Genomic DNA, 22,930 nt, shown 5'->3' with positions numbered 1-22,930 from the left:
GTAAGCTTTCAGATACTTTGCATTTCCTGATAATCATGCTGACCATATAGACTAAAGGCATCTCTTGAATATAGGAATAAACATTTCATTTTAAAAGACACAAACAGTAATAGACTGGACGTCTGGAGAATGAAGAATAGAGTGTCTATAGCTTACTGGGGCCGTCGGTGATGGACAACATGGTATATTATCCCCATCTAGTGGATATAAAACATCACTGCAAAAAAGACGATCACGATCATGATGAAGATCTACTTTATTATTCATTAAATCACTAATAAATACATAGTACCTGCATGGCTGTAGCAGATTACTCTACTTTTCATAGTGAGGTCTCCGGAAATGTTAGACATCATGCTGCAGGCAAGTACCAAGGCAAATGACTAATTGGCAAATTTTTGGGGCTAGATTAAAGCAATCTCCTCAAAGCCAATTTAAGTACATGACAGCTTTAATCACTAAATGGGATGTACCCTGCGTATTGACATATTATATCCTGCTTTATAGTATTCTTGTCCATATAAAATTACTTCCAGCTGAACAGTGTTCAGTCAATTGATAAAGTATCACTTCACAAGCTGTGAAGTGTATTTCGCAAGCTGACATATGTATAATATCCAAGTCCATTTTACTGTGTTTCCTATGTATCTGGTACTGAGGGAGAAGCATATTTAATAATATTCTTTCCCTTCCCATAGTTGTATCACTCTTGGTACATTCATACAAATTTACAAATGCAATCACTAAATTAAACTATTTTTCAAATGATGGCTGATTCCTTTCAAGTGGTCTTACCAGTATCATTTATAGATTTAGGGGGGAAAAAAAGTAGTGTGCATTCATCATAGTACCCATCAAAGACATAATGACATGGAAGAAATTGTCCTTTGAAGTCAATGCATTCAATTCTGTTATGGTGATTTTTTTTCATCTATTTATATTCTTAGCAAGCATTTACAGTTAAATATTTTCCTGGACAACTATTTTCCAATCTAGAACAGCTATTATCCTTGAATGTCAAATATTACTACTATTTTGCCATATTCATTTAAAGTAGTTTTATCTGTCTGAAGGTGACAATAGTAAAATAAGAATCTGAATTTGAACACCAAACACCTCTTTAACTGCAATGCTAAATGTTCTGAATACTTGTGATAATATAACTATATGTTCATTTGTGTTGTGCAGTCATAACCCAGGAGCTGATTCACTTGTCCTCAAGCCATGCAGTTACAGCTGGTTTCTGGGAGGACTTTTTTTTTTTTTTTTTTACATTTTATTACATGGGGAAAACCTTCATGGACATGTCATGTATCTCACTTGTTCACTCACTCACACACTTTTACTAAGCCATAAGATGAAAGTACTGAATTGGGAGCAGTATGTAACAGTGGTGCTTTCCATCAGTGGCACTGTGTCCTTGTTCTTCTGGGTAAACTGTGTTTTCGTTACATAACAAAATGCTGCTTTTCCTCAGAAAATGTACATCAATTTAAATTGCATCGTTTTCATGATTGCTTTATTTGAGGGAGAAGCAGAATATACTCTTGTGTTTGAACCATTTAAATTGCCGATTTCTTTTGCATAGTCGGTATAATTAATTTCACAATAACCGCAGTAAAACTAATTGAAGGCAATAATTTAGAACAGTAACATCTATTATTTCCATTTAAAGCAGCTGCTAACCTGTAAAACGGAACAATAAACCGTATTTATTGTTAAATACGTAAATCTGCTTCAAGTACACAGGGTCAGATTGTCACCTAGCTAAATAGCTAGCCTTATATCATTTCAATTTTATATATATATATATAAAATTGAAATGATATAATATATATATTCAGAGTAATGTTTGTGTGTTTTTAGGCTGTCGCCGACTATTGTAGTATTTCTTTGTCTTACCAATAAGTATAAAATGAGTACCAAAAAAAAGGATTTCCACATAACAAAAGGGTAGTGCCAGAAGGTGATGTGTGGATAGTGCTGATAAGTACTGCAGAAGTCACTTTTGCAAGAACCGACAGTTGAAAGAGAAACTGTGGGCCGACATGCTCGAACAGGGCCATGCCATGGATGTAGTCTTTATAGACTTCTGCAAGGCAGTTGATAAGGTTCCATATCAAAGACTTTGTTTCAAATTGAGAACCTTTGGTATATGTGGAAGGTTGCTGGATGGGATCTTGGCCTTCCTTAACGGTAGAGAACAGTGTTCGTGTTGGCACCAGCATGTCACCCAGGACTGCTGTTACTAGCGGGGTCCCTCAAGGGTCTGTACTTGGGCCCATACTGTTTTCCTTGTATGTGAATGATATCCCAGAAGTCCTGGATCTGTCATCGCTGTTGTTTGCGGATGACCTTAAACTATGGGTTCCTACGGACAAGCCTAGGGGGGCAGACAACTTACAGAGTGCCCTAGATCGGTTGGCACCAAGATGGTATCCGAGGCAAGGCCTATGGCACTAGGCTTCAAATCCTAGGAATGTTCTCCTTGCAGAATAGGCGGCTTCGGGGTGACCTCATACTCACCTATCGTATACTCACGCATAAGATTGGACCTGACCTAACTTGGCTATTTACACCAGCACCCCTACCAGCCCTTTGGGGACATTATATGACACTGACTAAGCCTAAGTCTGATTGTTTTGGCTCGGCTCTGTAGGCGAGTTATAGACTCCTGTAACTCCCTCCCTGAGGACGTCGTCATGGCACCCGCAACTGCAGCTTTCAAGCGACGATTAGATGCCCTTTCCCTGCATCTACGCATGTTATCGCATGCGTAGTCCCTCTCTTCCCCCGTTACTTTTCGAGAACTTAAAAAAAAAAAGAACGCTTTCTTCTTGTTTAATTTTCATATCACTAATGACCCGCCTTTCCCCTGCCCACTTAACTATTTTTCTTTACTATGTGACGCGACGGGTGCCAGTGGGGACAGGTGTGTTGGTTGTTATGTGGTTGACTGGGCGTACTACCTTGGTTCCCATGTACCGGATAGCGGCACTCTGCCAATTCCAACGACGCGCAACTGAAGGAACAATCATTGGATTTCTTTCCTAACGTTCCGGTCCCTATCTGAATCTCAACATAGTCCACGTCCCGGGAGGTGGGTATCGAAAAGTTTCAATGAGTCTCACTGACAGACAAAAGTAGCAAACGAAACTATTAGCTAGCTAGCTAAGTCAGTTCTTTAACGCTATTGTATTCTGGTGAGAATATTAGCCTGTTTCAATAATGAACTGCTGATTAATTGGCTAGCTAACTAACGTCTGTTGCAACTTTGCACGTTACTAACGTTTTACTAGGCAGCTAACAGCTAGCTAGCTGCACTGCTAACATTGAGCTGCTATGTTGGTTGGATGCGTAGTTCAACGGTATGTAGTTCATTATCTAGCTAGCTAGTGTTTAGCTATGTTAGCTAGTTAATGCTAGCGGCTGTCCGAGTTTCCCGTATCAAAACTTCTAACTTGTGGCTGTTTTAAAAATAAATCTTCTTGGAGCTGTAATCTAGAAAGACTGTTGACAGCCTAATAATTAATAAGCAAAGCAGGCAGGTTAGCTAATGCTAGGTAACTAGGTCTTTAGTTCACTAGCTATGTTAGCTAGACAGATAGATAACTTAGCTAACTACTTACCTTGCTTCTGGATTTCACTTTTTTTCGCGACAGCTAGGTTAAATCAATATTTCACTTGCGGTATAACAGAACAGGTTGCGATTCGTGCAATATGAGTTTCATACCCTAGAAATTCTGAGCCTTATTGTCTGACGAAAGTTTTCTCCAGCTTAAAGCAGCATTCGTTCTTGATTTCATCTGCCACTTTGCGTGCTAGCTAGCTATTATCTGGATACATCCAGCTTCGGTTTTTTAGCTAGATAGTCACTTGGGCAAGCCCGGGCAGTCACTCGTTATTCTGGGACCTTAATGGAACTGAGACGGCCGTCGCCAAGTCTTGACCAATGATCGTCCCATATCCAGACACTGTGCTCAGGCTTATCTATCCTCTCAGGACAGCTTATTACGAGTCATCATGCTACGTTTTATAGTTTTGTATATGTTGTACATTGGCTTCTAGCTTCTAGCTTCCTCGACATTTCTGTTAAGATATGTGGCACACACGGTAACAATATGTTTTTCTAAAGCTCATAATTGGTGGAATAACATCAGTGTTATGACAAACTAACTGAATTGTCCTTTTTCCAGTGTAAATCTGCTTATTCAGTACATCTGGCACTAACACGGGCATCAGAGATAAAAACCTGCAAACAACTGCTGAAACATGCATCGATTTCTTTTACACTATAACATGTTTTAAGCTGTTTGTCAAAGCGTAAACTCTTGTGAGTTACCTGACTAAATAACATTGGTAATGGTTTCATAACTGCTATAGCATTTTGAGGAAGAGAGAAGATGGCACCTAAGAGAAAAGCAGCATCTGCCACAAAAGCACGAGGGAAGAAGGTTAAAGAGGAGCCTGAAGCCCCAGTAAAAGATAAATTCACCTCTGTTAAAGAAGCTCTGAAAGCTACAGGATCACAGAATAAAGCCAAGAGGAAACCCGACAGCTGTTGTAACCTGTTAGATACTGAGGTTGGAACAATTTCTTCCAGTTTTCATGACAGAACACAAATTGCCTCATTATCCATCAGTAAAGCCACATGAATAATTATTTGTCATGAATAATTATTTGTTGCCATAGCATCTTAAGTGGTGTTAAAATATTCATTCACTGGCAAAGGTTACACACATAGAGAGGATAATTTCATGCTTGACCTGACTCATGAAATAGCCTATTTTACTATGTCACTTGAAATGAAACTTGTCACTCTGTCTGTATTTTGTCATCCCTGGCGTTTTTTTAAACATGTAAATGGAACTAATTCAGAGTGGATTAAAACAGCAGAAACTCAAATCAATGAGATTTCGTTGCCTTAACCGCCGATGTGATTTAACCAGTGTAATGTTACTTCTCTGTAGATAGTAATCTATAAGGTATTTGATCCTACAGGTCTATGAAGATTATGATTGTATGCTGAATCAAACAGACATTGGAAATAACAACAACAAATTCTTTGTAATTCAAATCTTAGTAAGTGGAGGACAGTATTATTGTTGGACAAGATGGGGCAGAGTGGTAAGTTTAGGTTATCTTTTCAAAATGGGTTGTATTATTATTTATTTAACTGATAATACAAAATAAATAGTATACATACAATTTTACTGTAGTATCATGATGATGATGCTATAAATAACTTGTGTACTTATGTTGGCTTATTTACATATATATTCCTACTCTGTATTTGTCCAATTTTCTTCTTTCTCTTGCCAGGGAGAGTCAGGACGGAATAACTTAGCTGGGCCTTCAAATGTTGATGCAGCCATTAAAAATTTTGAGAAAAAATTCAAAGACAAGACAAAAAATAACTGGACTGATCGGGAAAACTTCGTTTCACATTCAGGGAAGTATACTCTGATTGAAGTGGATGGGGACCAGGAGGCTGAATTGAAGGTAAGTTCTGAAATTTACCCAGTTAATGGCATATTGCCTTTCTAACAATTCAAGTATTAGAAGTAATTTGAAATATTACTACTGTCAGAGAATTTATAAATACTCATGACCACTTTTTCAGTAGATCTGGGGTGCAAGGGGAACATCATGATGCTTTTTTCAGAGTTTGAGACATGCTTTTTATCACTTGTATGTCATTGACATTATCTATGAACATGGTGTATTGTATTAATAATTATAAATAATGGTTACAGTGTGTATACCTTTACCTGCTTCAGATGTTTTTTGGCGTGGGGGTGTGGGGGTATATTTCAGGTTGATGCAGTAGATGGTGGAACTCTGGTGATGAAAAAGAACGTTCTGCCTTGCAAACTGGATGACCCCACTCAAAGACTCATTAAGTTCATCTTCAACAATGACATGTTCAAAGAGGCCATGGAGAACATGAACCTGGGTGTGATTTTAGCACAGCCTCCTTGCTTAGTTAAGGCCTTAAGAAGCCTTTTTTGTTCATCATAGTTTATTTAGTAAACCAACCTGCCTGGCAACTAAGATAGCAGTATTTATTTTGTTAATTAAATGTATTTGTTTATGGGAGTTTGGAACAGGTAGGAGAACATAAACTTTTAAAAGCAAAAAAGTAAATTAGAGGTGAGATGACAGTCATACTGTATATGACTTAATTATGTGAATCTTTCTATAACCTGCAGTCCTGTCTCATATGAGGCAGAACAGCCTGAGATGATTTAAGCTGTCTCAAGTGCAAACATGGCTGACCTAGAGCAGCTAAGTTCTGCTTTTCTAAGTCATTCCCTCAGCACAAAGGAAGGAATTACCAAAATTGATAGATCTTGAGTTTCTGTGTGTAACTCTGTTTCCTTGTGCAGACATTAAGAAGATGCCCCTGGGGAAGCTCAGTAAGCAGCAGATTGCTAAAGGCTTTGAGGCACTCGAGAAACTCGAGGAGGCGATAAAGAATAAAAGTAAAGAATGTAAGCTGGCAAAGCTCACTTCGAATTTCTTCACCATTATTCCACATAACTTTGGCCGGAACAGACCTCCTGTCATCAATACCGATTCCATCCTTCAGAGCAAGAAAGAGATGCTTCTGGTAAGATGTGTCATGAATATACTCAGCAGGCATGTAGTAGAGCTTGCTGAGTATATAGCCTTATCAGGCTGATGTTCCTCATGTGAGTTGTGATGCACATGTTTTGGGAAACTGTTATTGTACTCGGAATGTGAGATGACTGACTTCTGTAAGTTAGTTTAACATGCCTCTGTCCTGGAGGACCTGTTTCTACCCTCAGCATCAGATAGAACTCGCAAATGTTTATGAGGGAAAATGTCTATCAAACTGTCTTTGTCCTGTCCAACAGTCTAGCATTGTAAAATTTACATATTGTGACTGCAGTGATGACAGTGTTGACCTCATGGTTTGTCTATGGCTGTTATCCCCTGGTAGGTGTTGGCAGATATAGAGATAGCCCAAAGCCTCAAAGCTGAGTCAGAAAAGGCCAAGGAGGAGATGGTAGAGACTGTACCTCATCCTATAGACCAGGACTACGAATCTCTAAAATGTAGCCTCAACTTGCTGGATAAGAAATCCAAGGAATTTAAGGTATATTGGCTTATCAAGAACATACAAGTAGAGATATTTTTAAAGGAGCAATAAGTTATTTTTGTCACCAAAAAGCAGCAAATAATGTTTATTAAAGTGATTATTTATTATTAAGAATCAGATTGCTTTGTAGTCCTAACATGAACCAGTTTTTGCTCTGTAGAGTGGGTGCAACATGGAGGCAGCTATGTTTAAAATGGATGTAGTACAAGTTCTGAAACATCCAGGCCAGCAGGCGTCAATGGCTGTTTACTACCGTGAACAAGAACCGATGGAAAAATGACTTATTGCTCCTTTAATATACACCTGATTGTTTCCAGATCATTGTAAAGTTTGGAGTAAATTTGATGGTGTTGATGTGGGTTTATGTAAAGACATTTTTGTATATAAATAACGTTATATGTGAATCCAATGTGCATTGTAAATTATGTTAATAGTTTGAATAGTTATTTCATTGTTTGCACATTTTCAGTGCCCTCACAAGCCCCCACCATTTGAAGTCTGAATGTCTTGTGCATTTTATTTGTTTTGTTTTAAGATTATTGAAAAGTACTTGAGTGCTACTGGTGAGGGACTTACCATAGTAGATGTGTGGAAAGTAGACAGAGATAAAGAGGTAAGGTGTATGTTTGAATATACTGTATTTGTATGTGCTGTGTGTATAATGAGTTCACGATTAATTCTGATAGCGAAGTATTTAGACAATTTTGTCAATCATAGTATAGCAAGCATCCATAATCACAGTTAACTGTGTTTAGGCCGAACACTTCAGTGAGAACGATGCTTTAGAGAACCGGAAGCTGCTTTGGCATGGTACTAATGTGGCAGTGGTGGCGGCCATTCTGAAGAGTGGCCTTCGCATCATGCCACACTCGGGTGGTCGTGTAGGCCGGGGCATCTACTTTGCCTCAGAGAATGTCAAATCTGCTGGTTATGGTGAGGACAAGAACCTCCCTATCACAATATTAGCCCAAGAATTAAAGAAAAACACTTCACGACAATGTCACTGCATGAATCTTTGCAACAGAAACAGATCAGTATTATTGTGACATTGCTATCACCTCTGGTTTCTCCCATGTGGTGTTTAGATGTTCTGTTTAAATTTGACATATGTATAGCATGGTGCTATAAAGATTTTAAGGTAAATATCCTGTATTTTGGCAGTGCATCCATCAAATGGCATTGGGATTATGTTTCTGAACGAAGTTGCTCTGGGAAAGGAATACCCTATCGTTTCTGATGATTCCAGTTTGAGGAAGGCGCCTGATGGTTATCACAGTGTTGTAGCACGGGGCAGACAGGAACCAGGTGGGTGAGCTTTTACCCCTCAAATGTCCTATTCAGTACAAAATAATGTTTTAAAATGGCAGCTCTTTATTGTGACCCCTGGTAAGGAGACTTAATATCTATCTGTAAATAAAGTGTTACATGAGTGTATCCCCAGATTAAGAATGTTAATTTAGTGAATATGGAAACTGCTTAATCACCAATTATGTGTATTTCTCAGATCCCACAAAAGATGTCTTCATTCAGTTAGGTGGGAAGAAGGTGGCAGTGCCGCAAGGCAAAGCCATAAACCAAGCTCAGTATGAGCACAGCTATTTCTTCAACAGTGAGTATCTCATTTACAAGGAGAGCCAGTGTCGTATACGCTATCTCCTGGAGCTCCACTTCTAGCTGCTTCCTTGTGAGGAACAGAGGAAACGGGGAAAGAAAAATGGGGAAACTCTTGAATTAAAACTTCACAGTGAGCCAAAGTCAAGTTTGATTTGCTGGCATGTTCAGCATAATTTGATGAGAGCAAATTACATTGGTATGTAAGAAATAATATTGATATCAGATTCCTCAAATTATTGAGGAGAACAAAGGTTAATAGATAATGGTTTTCTGTTGATCCTTTTTTGCTCAACCGGTTAGTCTGTTGCAAACATTTTTTACTTAAAATATGTGAACTAATTTTGCTAGTGTACAATTAAAAGCACCTTTCCTTGTGACAGGCTTTGGTAAATAAGGTTTGCTATATGATTGTTTTGTGTGGTTCTGATTGACATTGTAGTAATGGGGTGTGTTTTATATATATATATATATATATATAATCAGTTTTAATTATGTTAATCACATTTTCAGTAAATAATTATTACAGTTAATTAACAAACTTTTAATAGCCATATGTGGGACTTAAAAGTTTTACAGTGTAAAACTGTAATAAAGAGATAAAAATGGTAAATAAAAAGTAAAAATTGCAATAATATGTGGAAATGCAGGTTTCTAATTATCTTTGAACAGCCTTTAGAACTACTTTAGACTGCTTTTGCATGAATCTTTGTACACCAGAATGTTCTAGATAATTTTTTTTTTTAATAAACACTATACACACACACACACACACATACATATATATATATTTTTTTTCTCTAAACCGGAAAGGCTGTTGAAGCAGAGGCTCCGTAACTACTTTACTTAAAGCAAGTTCAGCTTGCCAAGAACCACCCCAAAAAACCCATCTACTGCTTTCATCCTACATGTTACTCCCATTAATATTTTAAAAGGGTTTGTTCTTCATATTGCACTGTGGCCATACTGCAGATAATGGAGAATATAATCTCTGGATGCTTTTTTGTTTTTACAGTGTATACTGTTTGTTTGCACTCCATGATATTGTAGTAATTGTATTGCACTTTTGTTATAATTGATTCTGAAGGAATGTGTAGGTTCTATGAGTGCCTTGGGTCAAGTACTTGCTGTGCAGCTCAACAAGCAAAAAAATAAATAGTTGTTTACATCTGAAATTTTGGCTTCATTGGTACTCAGTGTCCAGTAGATGTCACTGTTGAAACTAGCCTAGAATTTACTCCTTATCCCCTGTCTATGTACTCAACAGTAATATTTATGTCTGTTTAGCCATTTAAGCTATATGCACTTTTTGTTTAATGGGGTTTTTCAGAAAATAATAGTAGTGGAGAAGTCTCTGATGATGCGTAGCAATACACAGTAATTTGTTTTTTCAACGTTCAGTTTTCTGCTATTCTTTACAGGATCCAATAACATCATTACAATAAGTCTGCTCATTTAATTAGACCAAAGGGCTAAAGAATTCCTTACTCTTAAATTCACAAGAGACTGGCCATGAATAGCCAGCATGCAAATAGTGCAAGATAAGGTGTTTGCGTTTATAAACCATTGCCTTTTTTTTTTGTTACAGAATTCTTGCTTGAAACAATACTGGAATTTCTTTACTTGCTTTTCTGTGAATAGTTTGTCTGATAAATTGTTCCACAATGACTGCCTGTACAAAAGAGACAATATTGACTGTGAATAATATACTGAATTAGCCAGATTCTAGGAAAAACCTAGATTCAAATGTAACTGGGAAAATAACCTTTTAAGCATATGTTTTATTTGTTTAAATTGTGCCATTGTAGTGTCTAAATCTCATTATCGGAGTTCCTGAGTTCCAAAGCTGAAACTACCAACACCTAGATCAGTTTCATAATTTATCTCCTGTCCATGTGCTCAGCTATCAGAATCATGTCCAGTTTTCTGTTACTTTCAGGTTAGGTAGTTGTTACATCTGTCTTAACCCTCCAGAACCTATACTTATTATTTTGTAAGGAACCTTGTAGTATTAATATAGGTGTAATGCCTTGTAGTATTAACAAATCTGTCACTTCACAGTTAATAATAACATCCATTTCATTAAATATACTATGATATGAAAATTTGTTTAGCCACATTTACAATGAAACCTCTCCTAAAGTGAAACTAAAGCATAATATGTGATTTATGTACCATGATTTGCAATGAATTTTCCATATTGCTGCCTGTGAGCAGGTGTAGAGTAGGACCCAGGGAAGCACTGAGACTCCTTAGGACAGAGAAACGTGTGTGTTTCAAAGAGAAAGAGGGAGCGAGGGGGGGAAGGGAGGGAATACAATGTGTGACAGTCACTGCCCTACACAGCACTAGAGGGAGTGAGGAAGAGCATAAGAGAGCTTCCTGATAACAACACCAGCCTGATTGGTGCAAATCCTGATCAACACCAGCATGAACTGGCAAATGGGCTGGTATTCTCTTCTCGTACCTGGGCCTTAAAGAAGGTCAGATGACATCTGTTCCAACTGTGAGTGTCTTGGATCTTGAACCTGATAAGAAGCATCTCTCTACCAGGACACAGGCTGGATGCTAACACATTGGGGTTGTGAGAAAGGGAGCAGGATATGTTGTGAACTGTGTTGACTTGTTTCACCTGATAAGTAGGCTGTGATCTAGTCCTCCTGAGAAGAGGAGAAAGGTTGTGCCAAGCTGTCTGGGTGAAGAAATACCATAGTGCCCTGGATGCTGCAGGTATGGCTTTTTTATCTGTCCTCTACATCATTTAGAAAGGACCTTACTACTGATGAGGTACTTGGGGTTTTATGGTCTTAAGTGAAATATCTTTGGTCTGATTGAGAAAAAAAACAAAAACATTTGAGAACAGAAAAAAGTGGGGTGACTGAACTTTTTAAGAGTGCTTACTTTTAGGTTAATGCTCATGTAGTACAAAAAAAAAACATTTTTAAAGTTGAAATTATTTTTAATTTTGTTTCATCTTTTCTAAATTGTCATTGGTTGGAAAGGTCAACAAAAGCGTAGAAAGAGAACCTAGATTTGAGCCCTATGTATTAATCCCAGAAAAAAATACTAGCATAGTGGTGTTGAGCTGCAATGGCAGTGGTTCTGCTACATGTCTGTATTGTATCCAATCTTAAATGAAAACAAAACGTCTGAAAAAACTAAATATGTTAAAAATAAGGTCATTTATTTTTCCTAAGAAACCAATTTTTTCCCCCCACACCAGTCAGATTTCATGACCATCTTTATATTATGAGCTATAAGTTTAGGTTGATTAAAGTTTTCAGTGATTAAATATGAAATTCACCTTTAAATATATGTGCACTAGTTTTGAAATAGAGATATGATCATGATAATAAGAGAATTCATTCTGAGAGTACACATGTTTATGTACAAAAAAAAGGGGTAGATTTACATAATGTGATCATTATCAGGTGAAAAGGTATCAGTCCTTTCACATGATTCATGTATCCCCAGTCCTTTACTGTAATGGAATACTCTTCTCTTTTTTTTTCCAGAAATAAAATTGGGGGGAAAATTAGCAATGGGGGATCCTGATGTGGCATCCCTGCTGTGAACTATGGAGAAAACCAAATCGGGTCTAATTCTTGGTCTACTGACCAATCACACCACTCTAAATGACACATCTAGCCAGTGGAGGCCCACCAAGCCTACCCCACCGAGTTTGGAAGAATTAATTCACTCCGAGTCTCAGATTAAAGATCTGATAGGGTTATTCTGCATGGTGACCCTTAACCTTGCCGCTCTGCTTGGCAACACTGGAGTTATGGTGGCCATTGCCCGAGCCCCTCATATGAAGAGATATGCATTTGTGTGTCATCTTTGTGCAGTGGATTTGCTCTGTGCCATATTACTGATGCCCCTTGGAATAGTATCCAGTTCCCCATTCTTTAGCACTGTAGTGTTTACAGTCCTGGAGTGTCAGGTCTACATCTTTCTTAATGTTTTTCTGGTCTGTGCCTCTATTCTCACAGTGACTGCTATTAGCATAGAGCGCTACTATTACATAGTTCATCCTATGCGTTATGAGGTTAAGATGACTATTCACTTGGCGGTTGGGGTCATGGTATTCATCTGGGTGAAGTCCATCCTTTTAGCTCTTGTCACTTTGCTTGGCTGGCCAGCATATGGGAACCAAAGCTCCATTGCAGCTGCCCATTGTTCTCTGCACTGGAGCCATAGTCGTCTTAGGAAATCTTTTGCAGTACTCTTCTGCATGGTTTGCTTTCTGGTTCCTGCGGTTGTGATCTTCACTGTGTACTGTAATGTCTACAAGGTCGCACGAACGGCTGCCCTCCAGCACACTCCAATGCCCACATGGGCCATTGCTCAAGCAAAGTGCCGCTCAGATTCCATCAATAGCCAGACAACCATCATCACCACTACCCGCAGTCTGCCTCAGAGACTGTCCCCAGAGAGGGTGTTTGGGGGTGGAAAAGCTGCCCTTACTCTTGTGGTCATTGTAGGACAGTTCCTGCTGTGCTGGCTCCCATACTTCAGCTTCCACCTCCACATGTCTATCACTGCCCCGCTCCAGAGTCCGGGAGACATAGAGGAGGCTGTTACATGGCTGGCATATTCCTCATTTGCAGTGAACCCATTCTTCTACGGCCTACTCAACAGGCAGATCCGTGAGGAACTCATCAAGCTGAGGAGGTGCTGTGCTCCCAGCCAGCCCATGGAACTTGGAGCCTCAAGCCATGAAGGATCCATCCAGGAGAACTTTCTGCAGTTCCTGCAGCGGACAAACAGCACAATTGAGACCACCAGGTCCAGCTGTGCAAACTCCAGCCCTAGAAATACCTTAGACCATGGGGTTAGGATACCTGGGGAGATACCTGAGGAGTGACTGAGACCCATTACATGGTGATACTTGAGCAATGTTTGAGATATAACATGAATTCTTGGCATTTGTGTGGGTGGATGGGTGTGCACTTCAATTACAAATGCGTCATACATGATATGGAATGATTTCATTGAGTATTCATACAATACTTTGTGACTTTGTAACCATCACAATAACAACAGTAACTGTATGCAAGAACATTTAAATTTCAATATAACTCTTACATGTTGTGACAAACTGAAAACAAATGAACAATGCAACTGTAAACCAGAAGTCTTTTTGATCTTATAATGTTTTCATGATTTTTATCACATACAACTGCAAGTGTGGATCTAATTGAACTAATTCTAAGCTATGAGGCAAAAGCTTTCCCCATGAGTGCAAGCAGGCCCTGATGTAGCTTGCTAATTCCATCTGCTCGTCACCATGGAAATGCTGTTTAGCCACAGCCTTGCATAGCAACAGGGTTCTTTTGTGAGGAGTCCTTAGGTTTTCTTGCAAATTGGATAAAATACAATGTCCTGCAGTAGCTTTTTCACTCAAGCTAAGCCGAGATCATACATTACCTGTTGATAATCCACTTATCACCTCACTATGTCTAGATAAAACAAACAGGTTTCTGTCTAAATGCATTTATTACACAGCAACATATACACATGCTGCCCAGGAAGCCAAAAAGTCATTAGCACACAGTGAAAGTGCTCAGGCAGAGATAACGTAGTGAGGTTTTATGAGCTATTCTGTATTTGTGCAGGGCCATGACAAACAATGAGGAAAAATGAGGAGCAACTAGTTGTATATAGGGAACACTGACAGACCATTTTACAGGTTTGTGTCATGTTCATTTAGGGATTTTGTCTGTAAAGGCATGAAATAAGACAAATCCACCCGTGATCCTGGTTTATAAACTTCCTAGGAAAGGTTTATTTAACAAGAACACTTAGAATGTTTGATCAACATTCTGTAGCAACATATTTTATTTGAGCCTATGACTTAAAAAATCACTACTTTTGATGTACATGATTAGGGTTTCTTATACTTGAGTGAACCTGACATGATCAAAATAAATGCTTGACCAAAACAGAAGTTGCAAGGGTGTAGTGACGTCGAGGTAAAGATTAAAGGTGAATGAATAAATGGGAGTGAGCAGTCTTTTGTTGCTTCCTGAATGGAGGTGAAGGGATGCAAGCACAGCATGCTGACTGCAGGTTAGCATGGCTCACAGGCCTTAGTCATACAATGCATTATTTAGGAATTGACTCTATGGCCAAAACATAATCCAGCTATTAAATACATGAGGGATACTGAAGTACTTCACCATTACACACAGAAACACATGATACTCTCATGTACTCCTATCAATTAAATACCTCAACAGGTATCTTATTTTCAGCAAATTTAGTCATGTCATGGGAGAGATCTCTTGGCCATCATTGTAAACTGCAGTAACAGCTGTAGAGACGTGGATATCGAAACACAGCACTCTGAACCCAATCTCTAAAATCAGTTAAAGCTCCTTAGACTTCATTACCTAGATTTGATATCTATCTATTTGATGTCTTTTCTAATACAATGTAAAACTGAAATGCACATGATTTCACAGAATTCTGTTTGTTTATTTGCAGTGGCCTACAGTGTTCCTGCCATCTAATTTTGGCCTCTATTACCCTCAGTCACTAGGCAACAACATTTTTCTTGATAAGGAAGAAATGTAAACATTTACTTTTTTGCAGTCACTGACATGTGAGGAACATGTGAGGAATTAGAAGTAATGATTTGGTGTTTAGAATAATGCACTTTCAGCTTTTCACTGTTTTTGATAATAAATGATAAAACTACCACCATGCCTTAAGATGTATCTGGAAGCCAGCTGTTTCGCAGGAGGAGCATTTGGGTACCTTAGTGTCCAATTACTCGGCCGCATGTGGCATATTCAGGACAGTTATCAGAAGGCATAAAGAGAGGGTTCCCATCCTGGCTTAATGACAATGCTGCCCCGGGCAGCCTCTGAATGCAGTCAGTGGAGGATGAGGAGGATCCAGGTCACATCTTTGAGGAAGGTGTCTGGTTTCAACAGAGAAATCACCCCATCATATTCACAAACATTAGGCCATGAAGAATATTCTCACCTTTTTCTGCATTATGGTAAATCATCTTAGAAAACAACACAAATGAATCTGATGTAATATCTATAAATGTTACAGATATTTTAGCATTGGGGGATAGATAGTTATCCCCCTATGTTAACACCTGCACCAAGAGACATTCCTTGTACATTTTGTACTTGGCAAATAAAAGATTCTGATTCTGATAACAGCAGTGACTGAGATGGAAACCAGAACTAATTTGAGACTTTTTCACACTACTTTTATTTTCTGGGATTGCAACTAAATCCACCGTTGAAATGTCCACTGAGTAAAATAACAAAATGGGTGGCTGTCCCAGAATAGCCATTGCTCTTTCTTGCCTTGATCGAACTAACTCTGAACTCATTCATTTATCTCTATTCCCCTTCTCTTCCTCTGGAGGTACCATTCTACTTACCTTTGGCCAACTCCATTACAGTGGACATCTCTCCAATATAACTATTATATGAACTACAAAACTACTCACCTGCACGTTAATTTAACAAAGTCACTGTTTTTGTAAAGTGTCCATGAGTACTGTCTGACATTATGTTAACTGCAGTGCTGTTCTATTAATCGCTCACATACAACTTATAATCAGCTATATACAAAGCCTTTATTTAATCAGACTTTTTAAAAAATTAAAAATTAGATTGTCTACATTCTATAAGCCTAAAAGTTTCAAAGTCTTGTATCAAAGATGTGCTCTGCTTCTCATCCAGAAATTTACAGGCCGTGGATGAATTATTTTAAGGCCATATGTTTATTCTTCATGGTTTTATGCTATTTATGTCAACTTGTAATGTCCATGTTGTCCATGTTTAATGATTTGGTTTTTTTTTAAACATCAGTACAGTAAAAACACCATTAAATACTTTAAAATTTCCATATCTAACATTATTTACAACACTTATAACCATCATTACTTACATCATTATCCTCTGCATTAATAACTCATAAGTCATGCTTTTAAAAAGCTTATTGAAATCTTAAACATTTTCCAAACTCAAGGGACATTTTTTCATTCCCGTCAATATGTAACACTGCCCATTACAACACTGCCTTTCCTGCCGTCTTAGTGTTCACAATAGTCTATTTAGCCATGGGTGGCACTGAAGATGATGAATGTATTGTGGTGTTAATTACTATATTTGCATTGCTTTTTATTCATGAATGCGTTAAGTGGTAATTATGTTGTAAACAATATTAGTAAAGTGTAATGTATAGAGTTACAAAAGCACTTGGAAGCAGCACTTGCTCCTGTCAAGACAGTCTACCTGTGGCAGGTCTGTCTGGGAGGCTTAGCTATGTGGGGGGAAGCCCCACTGCTAGAAACATTCAAGGCTGATGGTGGTTATTGATAGCTACCTCTGGAAGATGATCTCTTAATGGGTCCAAAGGTTGGAAAAATCTTCTGAGCCCGTGTTTGTGAGAGGGACTGAAATAAGCACCAAGATGATGGGGATTTTCCACATGCAGTTGCAGTGGAAGGATGGTCCAAAATCCACTCTTCTGCTGTATTCATCATGTAATTTTCCTATGCTCTGAATCATCTTAGAACAAAATTCACAGCCCTTTAATAAACGTTCTATACATATACAGTAGTTTATATTTTATAATATGCAAGATGTAAATAGCTGTTTATGGATCCACAGTGTTTAACTTATATCAGTTGGTGAAAGCAAATAATGGTGCCAAGTTTTGTGTTAACTGTTCAGTAAAAAAAAAAAAAAGTAACCACAGCCTTGTAGTGAGGATTGTAGTGTTGTAGTGAGTTCCATTTCAAATTTAGATGGAATTGAAATCCAATTTATACATTTATTGCAATGAAATGCAATCAGCTCAAACTCACTGATACATTTCTATGAAATTCCACTACTTTAATTCAGTTTGCAAATTACTGAAACTAAATATAATTTTGTGTATATAATAGTTTATGAATATAATTTTCCCTGATTTGACCCTGACCTCACTGGTCCATGTTAAGGGGATGATTAATGTTAGCATATATTGTTCCGCTGGATAATAATGACATCTTTCAGTTCATTCAATTCTGAACTCTGTTATTGCAAGATCAGGTTTGGAAGTAACCTGTGTAAATGCGGAAGAGATCTGAGCACCCCTGCAGAGCACACTGTTTGGGAAGCAGAATTGCAGTAGTAGAAGACCTGAGATAGAGACAGTGTCGTTTCATCTTACACATTAGGATGGGCTTTTCCCCTTGAAACCTCAGCTTTGACAGGTAGGCATCAAAAATATTCTTTTTGGAAAGGATCCTAGTGGAGTCTGTAGAGACAGTCACTCAGGAAGATTAAATATCCTGCATTATAAACATTACTGTAGATTCACAAAGATAAGGGTCCAACTACTGCAACTGATGAATTAATTAGTACCTGCACACAAAAGCTGTACAAATTGTTCCACAGAGCTCCTATGGCCATATGAAACTGTCTCCTCCTGCCCAAGAGTCTGTCCTCCACCAGCTCTGTATTTATGTGGCCCTCCACTGGTACCGGTTCACTGAAGCACTTGATTGATTCAAACAGTTTTACCTTCTCTTCCCTCAATTTCTTTTGCTGTCTAGAGATAGTATGGACAAGAAGTTCAAGTGTAAAAGATTTCCAGTAATTAGTAAACAATAAATACCAATTTGTAAAAAAGGGAGAAAAATATACTTGTGTGACTTGCTTTTTCTGATGAACTCCAACAAACTGATTGTTGAAGGGCATATTGGCTACTACAATTGGTATCTATGGAATCTAAAACAAAATGTACAAAAATTCAATATTTGGAACACTGATGCCAAATTCCAGATTTGAGCTTCATCCAAAATCACCATTACCATATTAAATAAGATGTCAGAAAAATGACTAAGCACCATTATTATCATAGATTTAATTTATACAGTATATGGAGTATAGCAATTTTGGGTTTTAAACAGCCCTGAGAGATGCATATCCAGCATAGTTAATTCAGTTTATTCAGTTATTCATACCCTTCATAAGAATCTGAATATAATTTCCAGTTGTGTTGGAACTCAACACTCTGGGACAGTAGATCATATTACATCCATTATTGGTTCCCTTCCTCAGAGCTGGCCTGAGTTAAAAGATCATGGAATACTGTAGCCCATAGTCCAACAACATGGACCCATTCCTGCATCACAGTTCCAGATTAATACAACTGCTGTACACTCCTATAATTCACAGTTCCGGACTAATACAATTGCTGTAAACTCTTATAATTCACACAACCTTGAACTCTACCACTTGTTCGGCTGATCAGACAGCATTGTGCAGGGTTTTGTTCCATGCGTATCATTCTCACCTCAGATTATAAAATAAATCTGTTTTCCATTGTTTACCAGAGAAGGCATATTCTCCTTGTGATCAATGCAATCTCATATGAGTTCACTGAGGTGGGTGTTCAAGGGAGGCTAAGACCTACATTGTTGCTTATTGCTTAACACTGTTGATAACTGCTCTCTTCCACAGTTCTGGTCCGGAACGTGCCTTACAGGCATTGACATGGAGCTTTGCTCCCAGCACAAATGACCCCTTTGTGATTATATTTACATTATAGAAATAACTAGGGGATGTTGGCAAGGAACTAGTGAACATAAAATATATTCAGTGAAAGTTGCTCTTGCAAGTCTTTCTCTTATCTGTTTGAATGATGACCAGAAAATTAATAGATAAAGAAAATATCTCTTTTCAAAAGTCATTCTTTAAGTTAGAACAGTAATTACTCATCTAGCAGTCATCTGTCTTGCTTAGCAGATATACTAATGCCTAATGCATTTATGCAGCCTAATGAATCATGTCTTGATTTATTTTCTTCAGACTGTTGTTTAGAAGACGATTAAAACAGGCAGTGATGAGCAAAACAAGACTGTCACAGTGTATTGCTCTGCTGCATTTCAAAGATAGAGGTAATTAGATGTATTGCTTTTGAACAGTACAGATAAACATTTAAATACTATATAAATAAAGAAGGATAACCAATTTAGAGTGTTTACTTCCTAAACAATATATAACTTGAAGAAGTTGACTAAAATTGGAATTCTGCAGAGTCAGGAAACAGAACAGGGTTTGCATGTCTTTTGTACTTTTAAGTTTAGAACTTTAGGACTTTATTTTTAGGTAGTCTTGCATCTGGCCAGTAGGGTGTGTCATAGAGTCACAAAACCAAGGAACCGGTTCCTTGACATGAATTCCAAAGCGATCAGAAAATAATCTCTGTAAAACACAGCTATACAGATGAGTAACTTAGGAATCAAACTGACAGAGCTTAGGAAAATCTCTAAACCCAGCAATTATTTGTGTCTTCAAACACATATATGCTATACTTCCAGCAAATAATGCAAAGAATGGCTTGATTCTTTTGTAATAAATTGAATGCAATCAAAAGATCACCATCTCAGCAATCCAGTTAGTAGCTATCCATTCACTTTCAATGTGGTTTAATACAGTGGGTCAAGAAGTGCTGCTTCCTCTCAGAAACATCTCAGGTGCTGATGATGTTTCAGTTTGAGCAGTATGTGGCAGTGTCTAAGGGGAGGGAGGCGATATTGCTGGACTCTGGGGGAACTCATCTGGATACTGGAGAGACAGTGCTGTAATGTTCTCACTATGTAACGTCGTCGTGCTAATGACTTAATCTCTTCCATGGGGAGCCAGCCTCCCTTTTCCCTCTGCCGATAATGGCAGATGGAGACTTCCATAGAGACAAACCCAAGCAGTCACACAAGCAATGTCTGGCACTTCTGAAGACACAAGAATTGACATACAGGACAATTCAATGCAGAGTAACATCAGCATTCTCTCCTCGAACAACATGGGATTTATCCCAATGATATTCCTGGGATTTCAATGGAGGAGGAATTAGAGGAGCAGCCAGGAGAAGATTCTCCTCACCATGGCATGACATGTCTCAACAAGCACAGGGATCCCAAGGGAATCAATAAGCACCTTAAGGTATTTCAGCCAGTTCTTATTCCTTTTGCTGCTGCAACCTACAAGCACAGTCACAGTCACAGATACACTGGACCATAGTTCCTTTCATATGACCTTATCCATGTTCCCTCGAAACTGTAATAATGTTCTGCATCTCACAGTTTTACTTTTTGAGAACAAAGTATGCAACACTGATCTAATACATAAGGTAAGGGAATGTGAAAGTGGTTATTGTGGTCTACTGCCCCCTTGAGTTTCATTTACCGTAACCTTTTAATCTCTTAATCAAACTGAGTTACTACTCTCATTTAGTCTTATTTATTTCTCCAATGCATATCAGCCCAATAAATTGTTAGGCTTTTATGAACAGTCTGGAAGGCACACCAGTGCACATCATTTTACATTACAGACCAAAAGCACCAGTTATCATAAACAATCCTCACAAGCATATGAAAACTACTCAACAGTGATGCTGGCCACCCATACTGTAAATGTCGGTAGAGACATCCTCATTATTTGACCATCTTTTATACTGCAATAATACAAAAATTGCCTGAGTGTTACAGTGATTCCAGATGGAGCATTGAGCTTTAACCAGAGCAGAGCCCAAAGGTATGACAGCATTTCAGTTGTAGTGAACCTGATCAGTGTTTCTGATGTTATTGCGAGATCACCCGCATGTGCTCTCAGGTGAGCTTCGAGGAGGTGATTGCGGAGCCGGCGTCTGTGCACAGCTTCGACAGGGTTTGGCTCTGGAGCCATGTGCACTTCGAGGTGAGCAGGCTCTGGTTCTACCGGCTCTTCTCCCTGCTGCTGGCTGTCCCTGTTGCACTGGGGAAAGGCCTGCTCTTCGCCCTTCTCAGCTACCTGCACATCTGGAGAGCAAAGGCACAGCCTGGCCTAGCTCCTCTAAACATAGCCACTGCATGCAGAATTTGTGCTTTGATATTTTCGATTCACATATATTTCTATGTCTGTTTGCTTTTTAAAATTTACAATACATCATTACTGTTTAAATGTATTCACTAGAAAGCAATAAAAACATATGCAAGATTATGAAGGTTTGTACAGTGTTCAGGTGAATATTTGGGCATACATATGCAATAATGGCAGGCTTTGTGTCCTCTCCTCTCCAGGCTGATAATGCCCAGTGTGCAGCTGCTCCTGATAAACATGCACTGGATGAGGGTGGCGTGGAGCAGTGTGCTGGACCTGCTCATCGCTCCCTTCTTCAGCAGTCTGGGCTGACGTTTTAGTGCTGTCCCCATACGCTGGACAAAGGACTAGCTCACAGCAAGCCCCTGCTTCAGTTATTATTAAACTGGCACAGCGTAATTCTACATCATATCATAACTGATGATGACTCATGTAACATATGGCAAATACTCTTTAACTGAAGAGACACCATGTGCAGACATTTTAGATGTTTACCTTGTCCCTCAGGAATGAACCTGTATGAAATCTCAAAGGAATGGATCCACCTGGCAGTAAATGACTTTTTTAAAATCCAGGCCCAACAGAGGGAATTATGTCATATTATAATTTTGGGACATGCTTTAAATGTGTAGTTCACTTTATAGGTTGCCTACTTCCTATATACACTCACAAGACACTTTATTAGAAACACCTACCTTGTACCTACAATCACTGGACACTTCGCTATGTACACCTATCTTGTAGGGACATTGATTCAGTGTAGCTTGTTTGTGTACACAGTATATCTGTTAGTATACATGATTAATGATCATTTTCTGTGATTCATCCCTGGTTGGACTGGGTGGCAGACCATTCTCAGAACAGCGCTAACCCTGGTAGAGGCTTTGTTGTGGGTGTTACGCTGAAACAACTTTATCAGACACAGCAGTGGTGCTGAAGTTTTTAAATGTTTCATTCTCACTGTTAGGTTAATAACATGGTCTGCTGCTTTGTCCATTGACCATTAATAAAATTGACCATTAATGACTAAAACTGACTGGCTGTTTTATTAGGAACACAGTACAAGGCAGAAGGCCCATTTGCTCTGGGAACAGCCTTGGTTATTCATAGCATGGATTCTGCAAGTTGTTGATATATTCATTTAGAACTTTCATCCATGCTGACATAAATGCAGATTTATCACCTCATGCTGCACATTCATTCATCTCTTGTTGGACCACATCCTAAAGGTGCTGTTAGACTCAGATTTGGTGCTGTTAGACTCAAATGCCTGAATTTGTGCTGTTTATGGCTAGTTTTGACCATCCTATCT

The 22,930-nt window shown here is 38.5% G+C and overlaps 3 protein-coding genes across 4 annotated transcripts; all 3 read left to right on the top strand.

Moving 5' to 3' along the window:
- Nucleotides 1-2,784: 2,784 nt before the first annotated feature.
- parp3 (poly (ADP-ribose) polymerase family, member 3) lies at nucleotides 2,785-9,912 on the top strand. Of its 2 annotated transcripts, none has more exons than XM_026997553.2 (11): nucleotides 2,785-3,100; nucleotides 4,384-4,583; nucleotides 5,002-5,127; nucleotides 5,323-5,502; nucleotides 5,818-5,956; nucleotides 6,390-6,613; nucleotides 6,968-7,123; nucleotides 7,662-7,739; nucleotides 7,882-8,059; nucleotides 8,288-8,431; nucleotides 8,631-9,912. In XM_026997553.2, the coding sequence occupies exons 2-11, from the start codon at nucleotides 4,404-4,406 to the stop codon at nucleotides 8,798-8,800; spliced, it is 1,575 nt and encodes a 524-aa protein (XP_026853354.1). In that variant the 5' UTR covers nucleotides 2,785-3,100; nucleotides 4,384-4,403; the 3' UTR covers nucleotides 8,801-9,912. The 2 variants fall into 2 exon arrangements, with proteins under 2 accessions (XP_026853354.1, XP_026853359.1); XM_026997558.2 differs by lacking the exon at nucleotides 2,785-3,100 and adding an exon at nucleotides 3,127-3,203.
- Nucleotides 9,913-11,086: 1,174 nt separating this feature from the next.
- On the top strand, nucleotides 11,087-18,473 carry gpr61l (G protein-coupled receptor 61-like). Its single transcript, XM_026997273.2, has 2 exons — nucleotides 11,087-11,467; nucleotides 12,253-18,473. The coding sequence occupies exon 2, from the start codon at nucleotides 12,315-12,317 to the stop codon at nucleotides 13,602-13,604; it is 1,290 nt and encodes a 429-aa protein (XP_026853074.1). The 5' UTR covers nucleotides 11,087-11,467; nucleotides 12,253-12,314; the 3' UTR covers nucleotides 13,605-18,473.
- Nucleotides 18,474-20,598: 2,125 nt separating this feature from the next.
- LOC113569401 (caveolin-2-like) lies at nucleotides 20,599-21,930 on the top strand. Its single transcript, XM_026997426.2, has 3 exons — nucleotides 20,599-20,703; nucleotides 21,373-21,559; nucleotides 21,818-21,930. Exons 1-3 carry the CDS (start codon nucleotides 20,599-20,601, stop codon nucleotides 21,928-21,930), a joined length of 405 nt encoding a protein of 134 aa, XP_026853227.2.
- The last annotated feature ends 1,000 nt before the right edge of the window (nucleotides 21,931-22,930 follow it).

This window comes from Electrophorus electricus, chromosome 3, assembly GCF_013358815.1.
Source record: "Electrophorus electricus isolate fEleEle1 chromosome 3, fEleEle1.pri, whole genome shotgun sequence".
NCBI lineage: Eukaryota > Metazoa > Chordata > Actinopteri > Gymnotiformes > Gymnotidae > Electrophorus > Electrophorus electricus.
The sequence above is the reverse complement of the archived record's forward strand: the minus strand, read 5'-3'. Positions and strand labels throughout refer to the sequence as shown.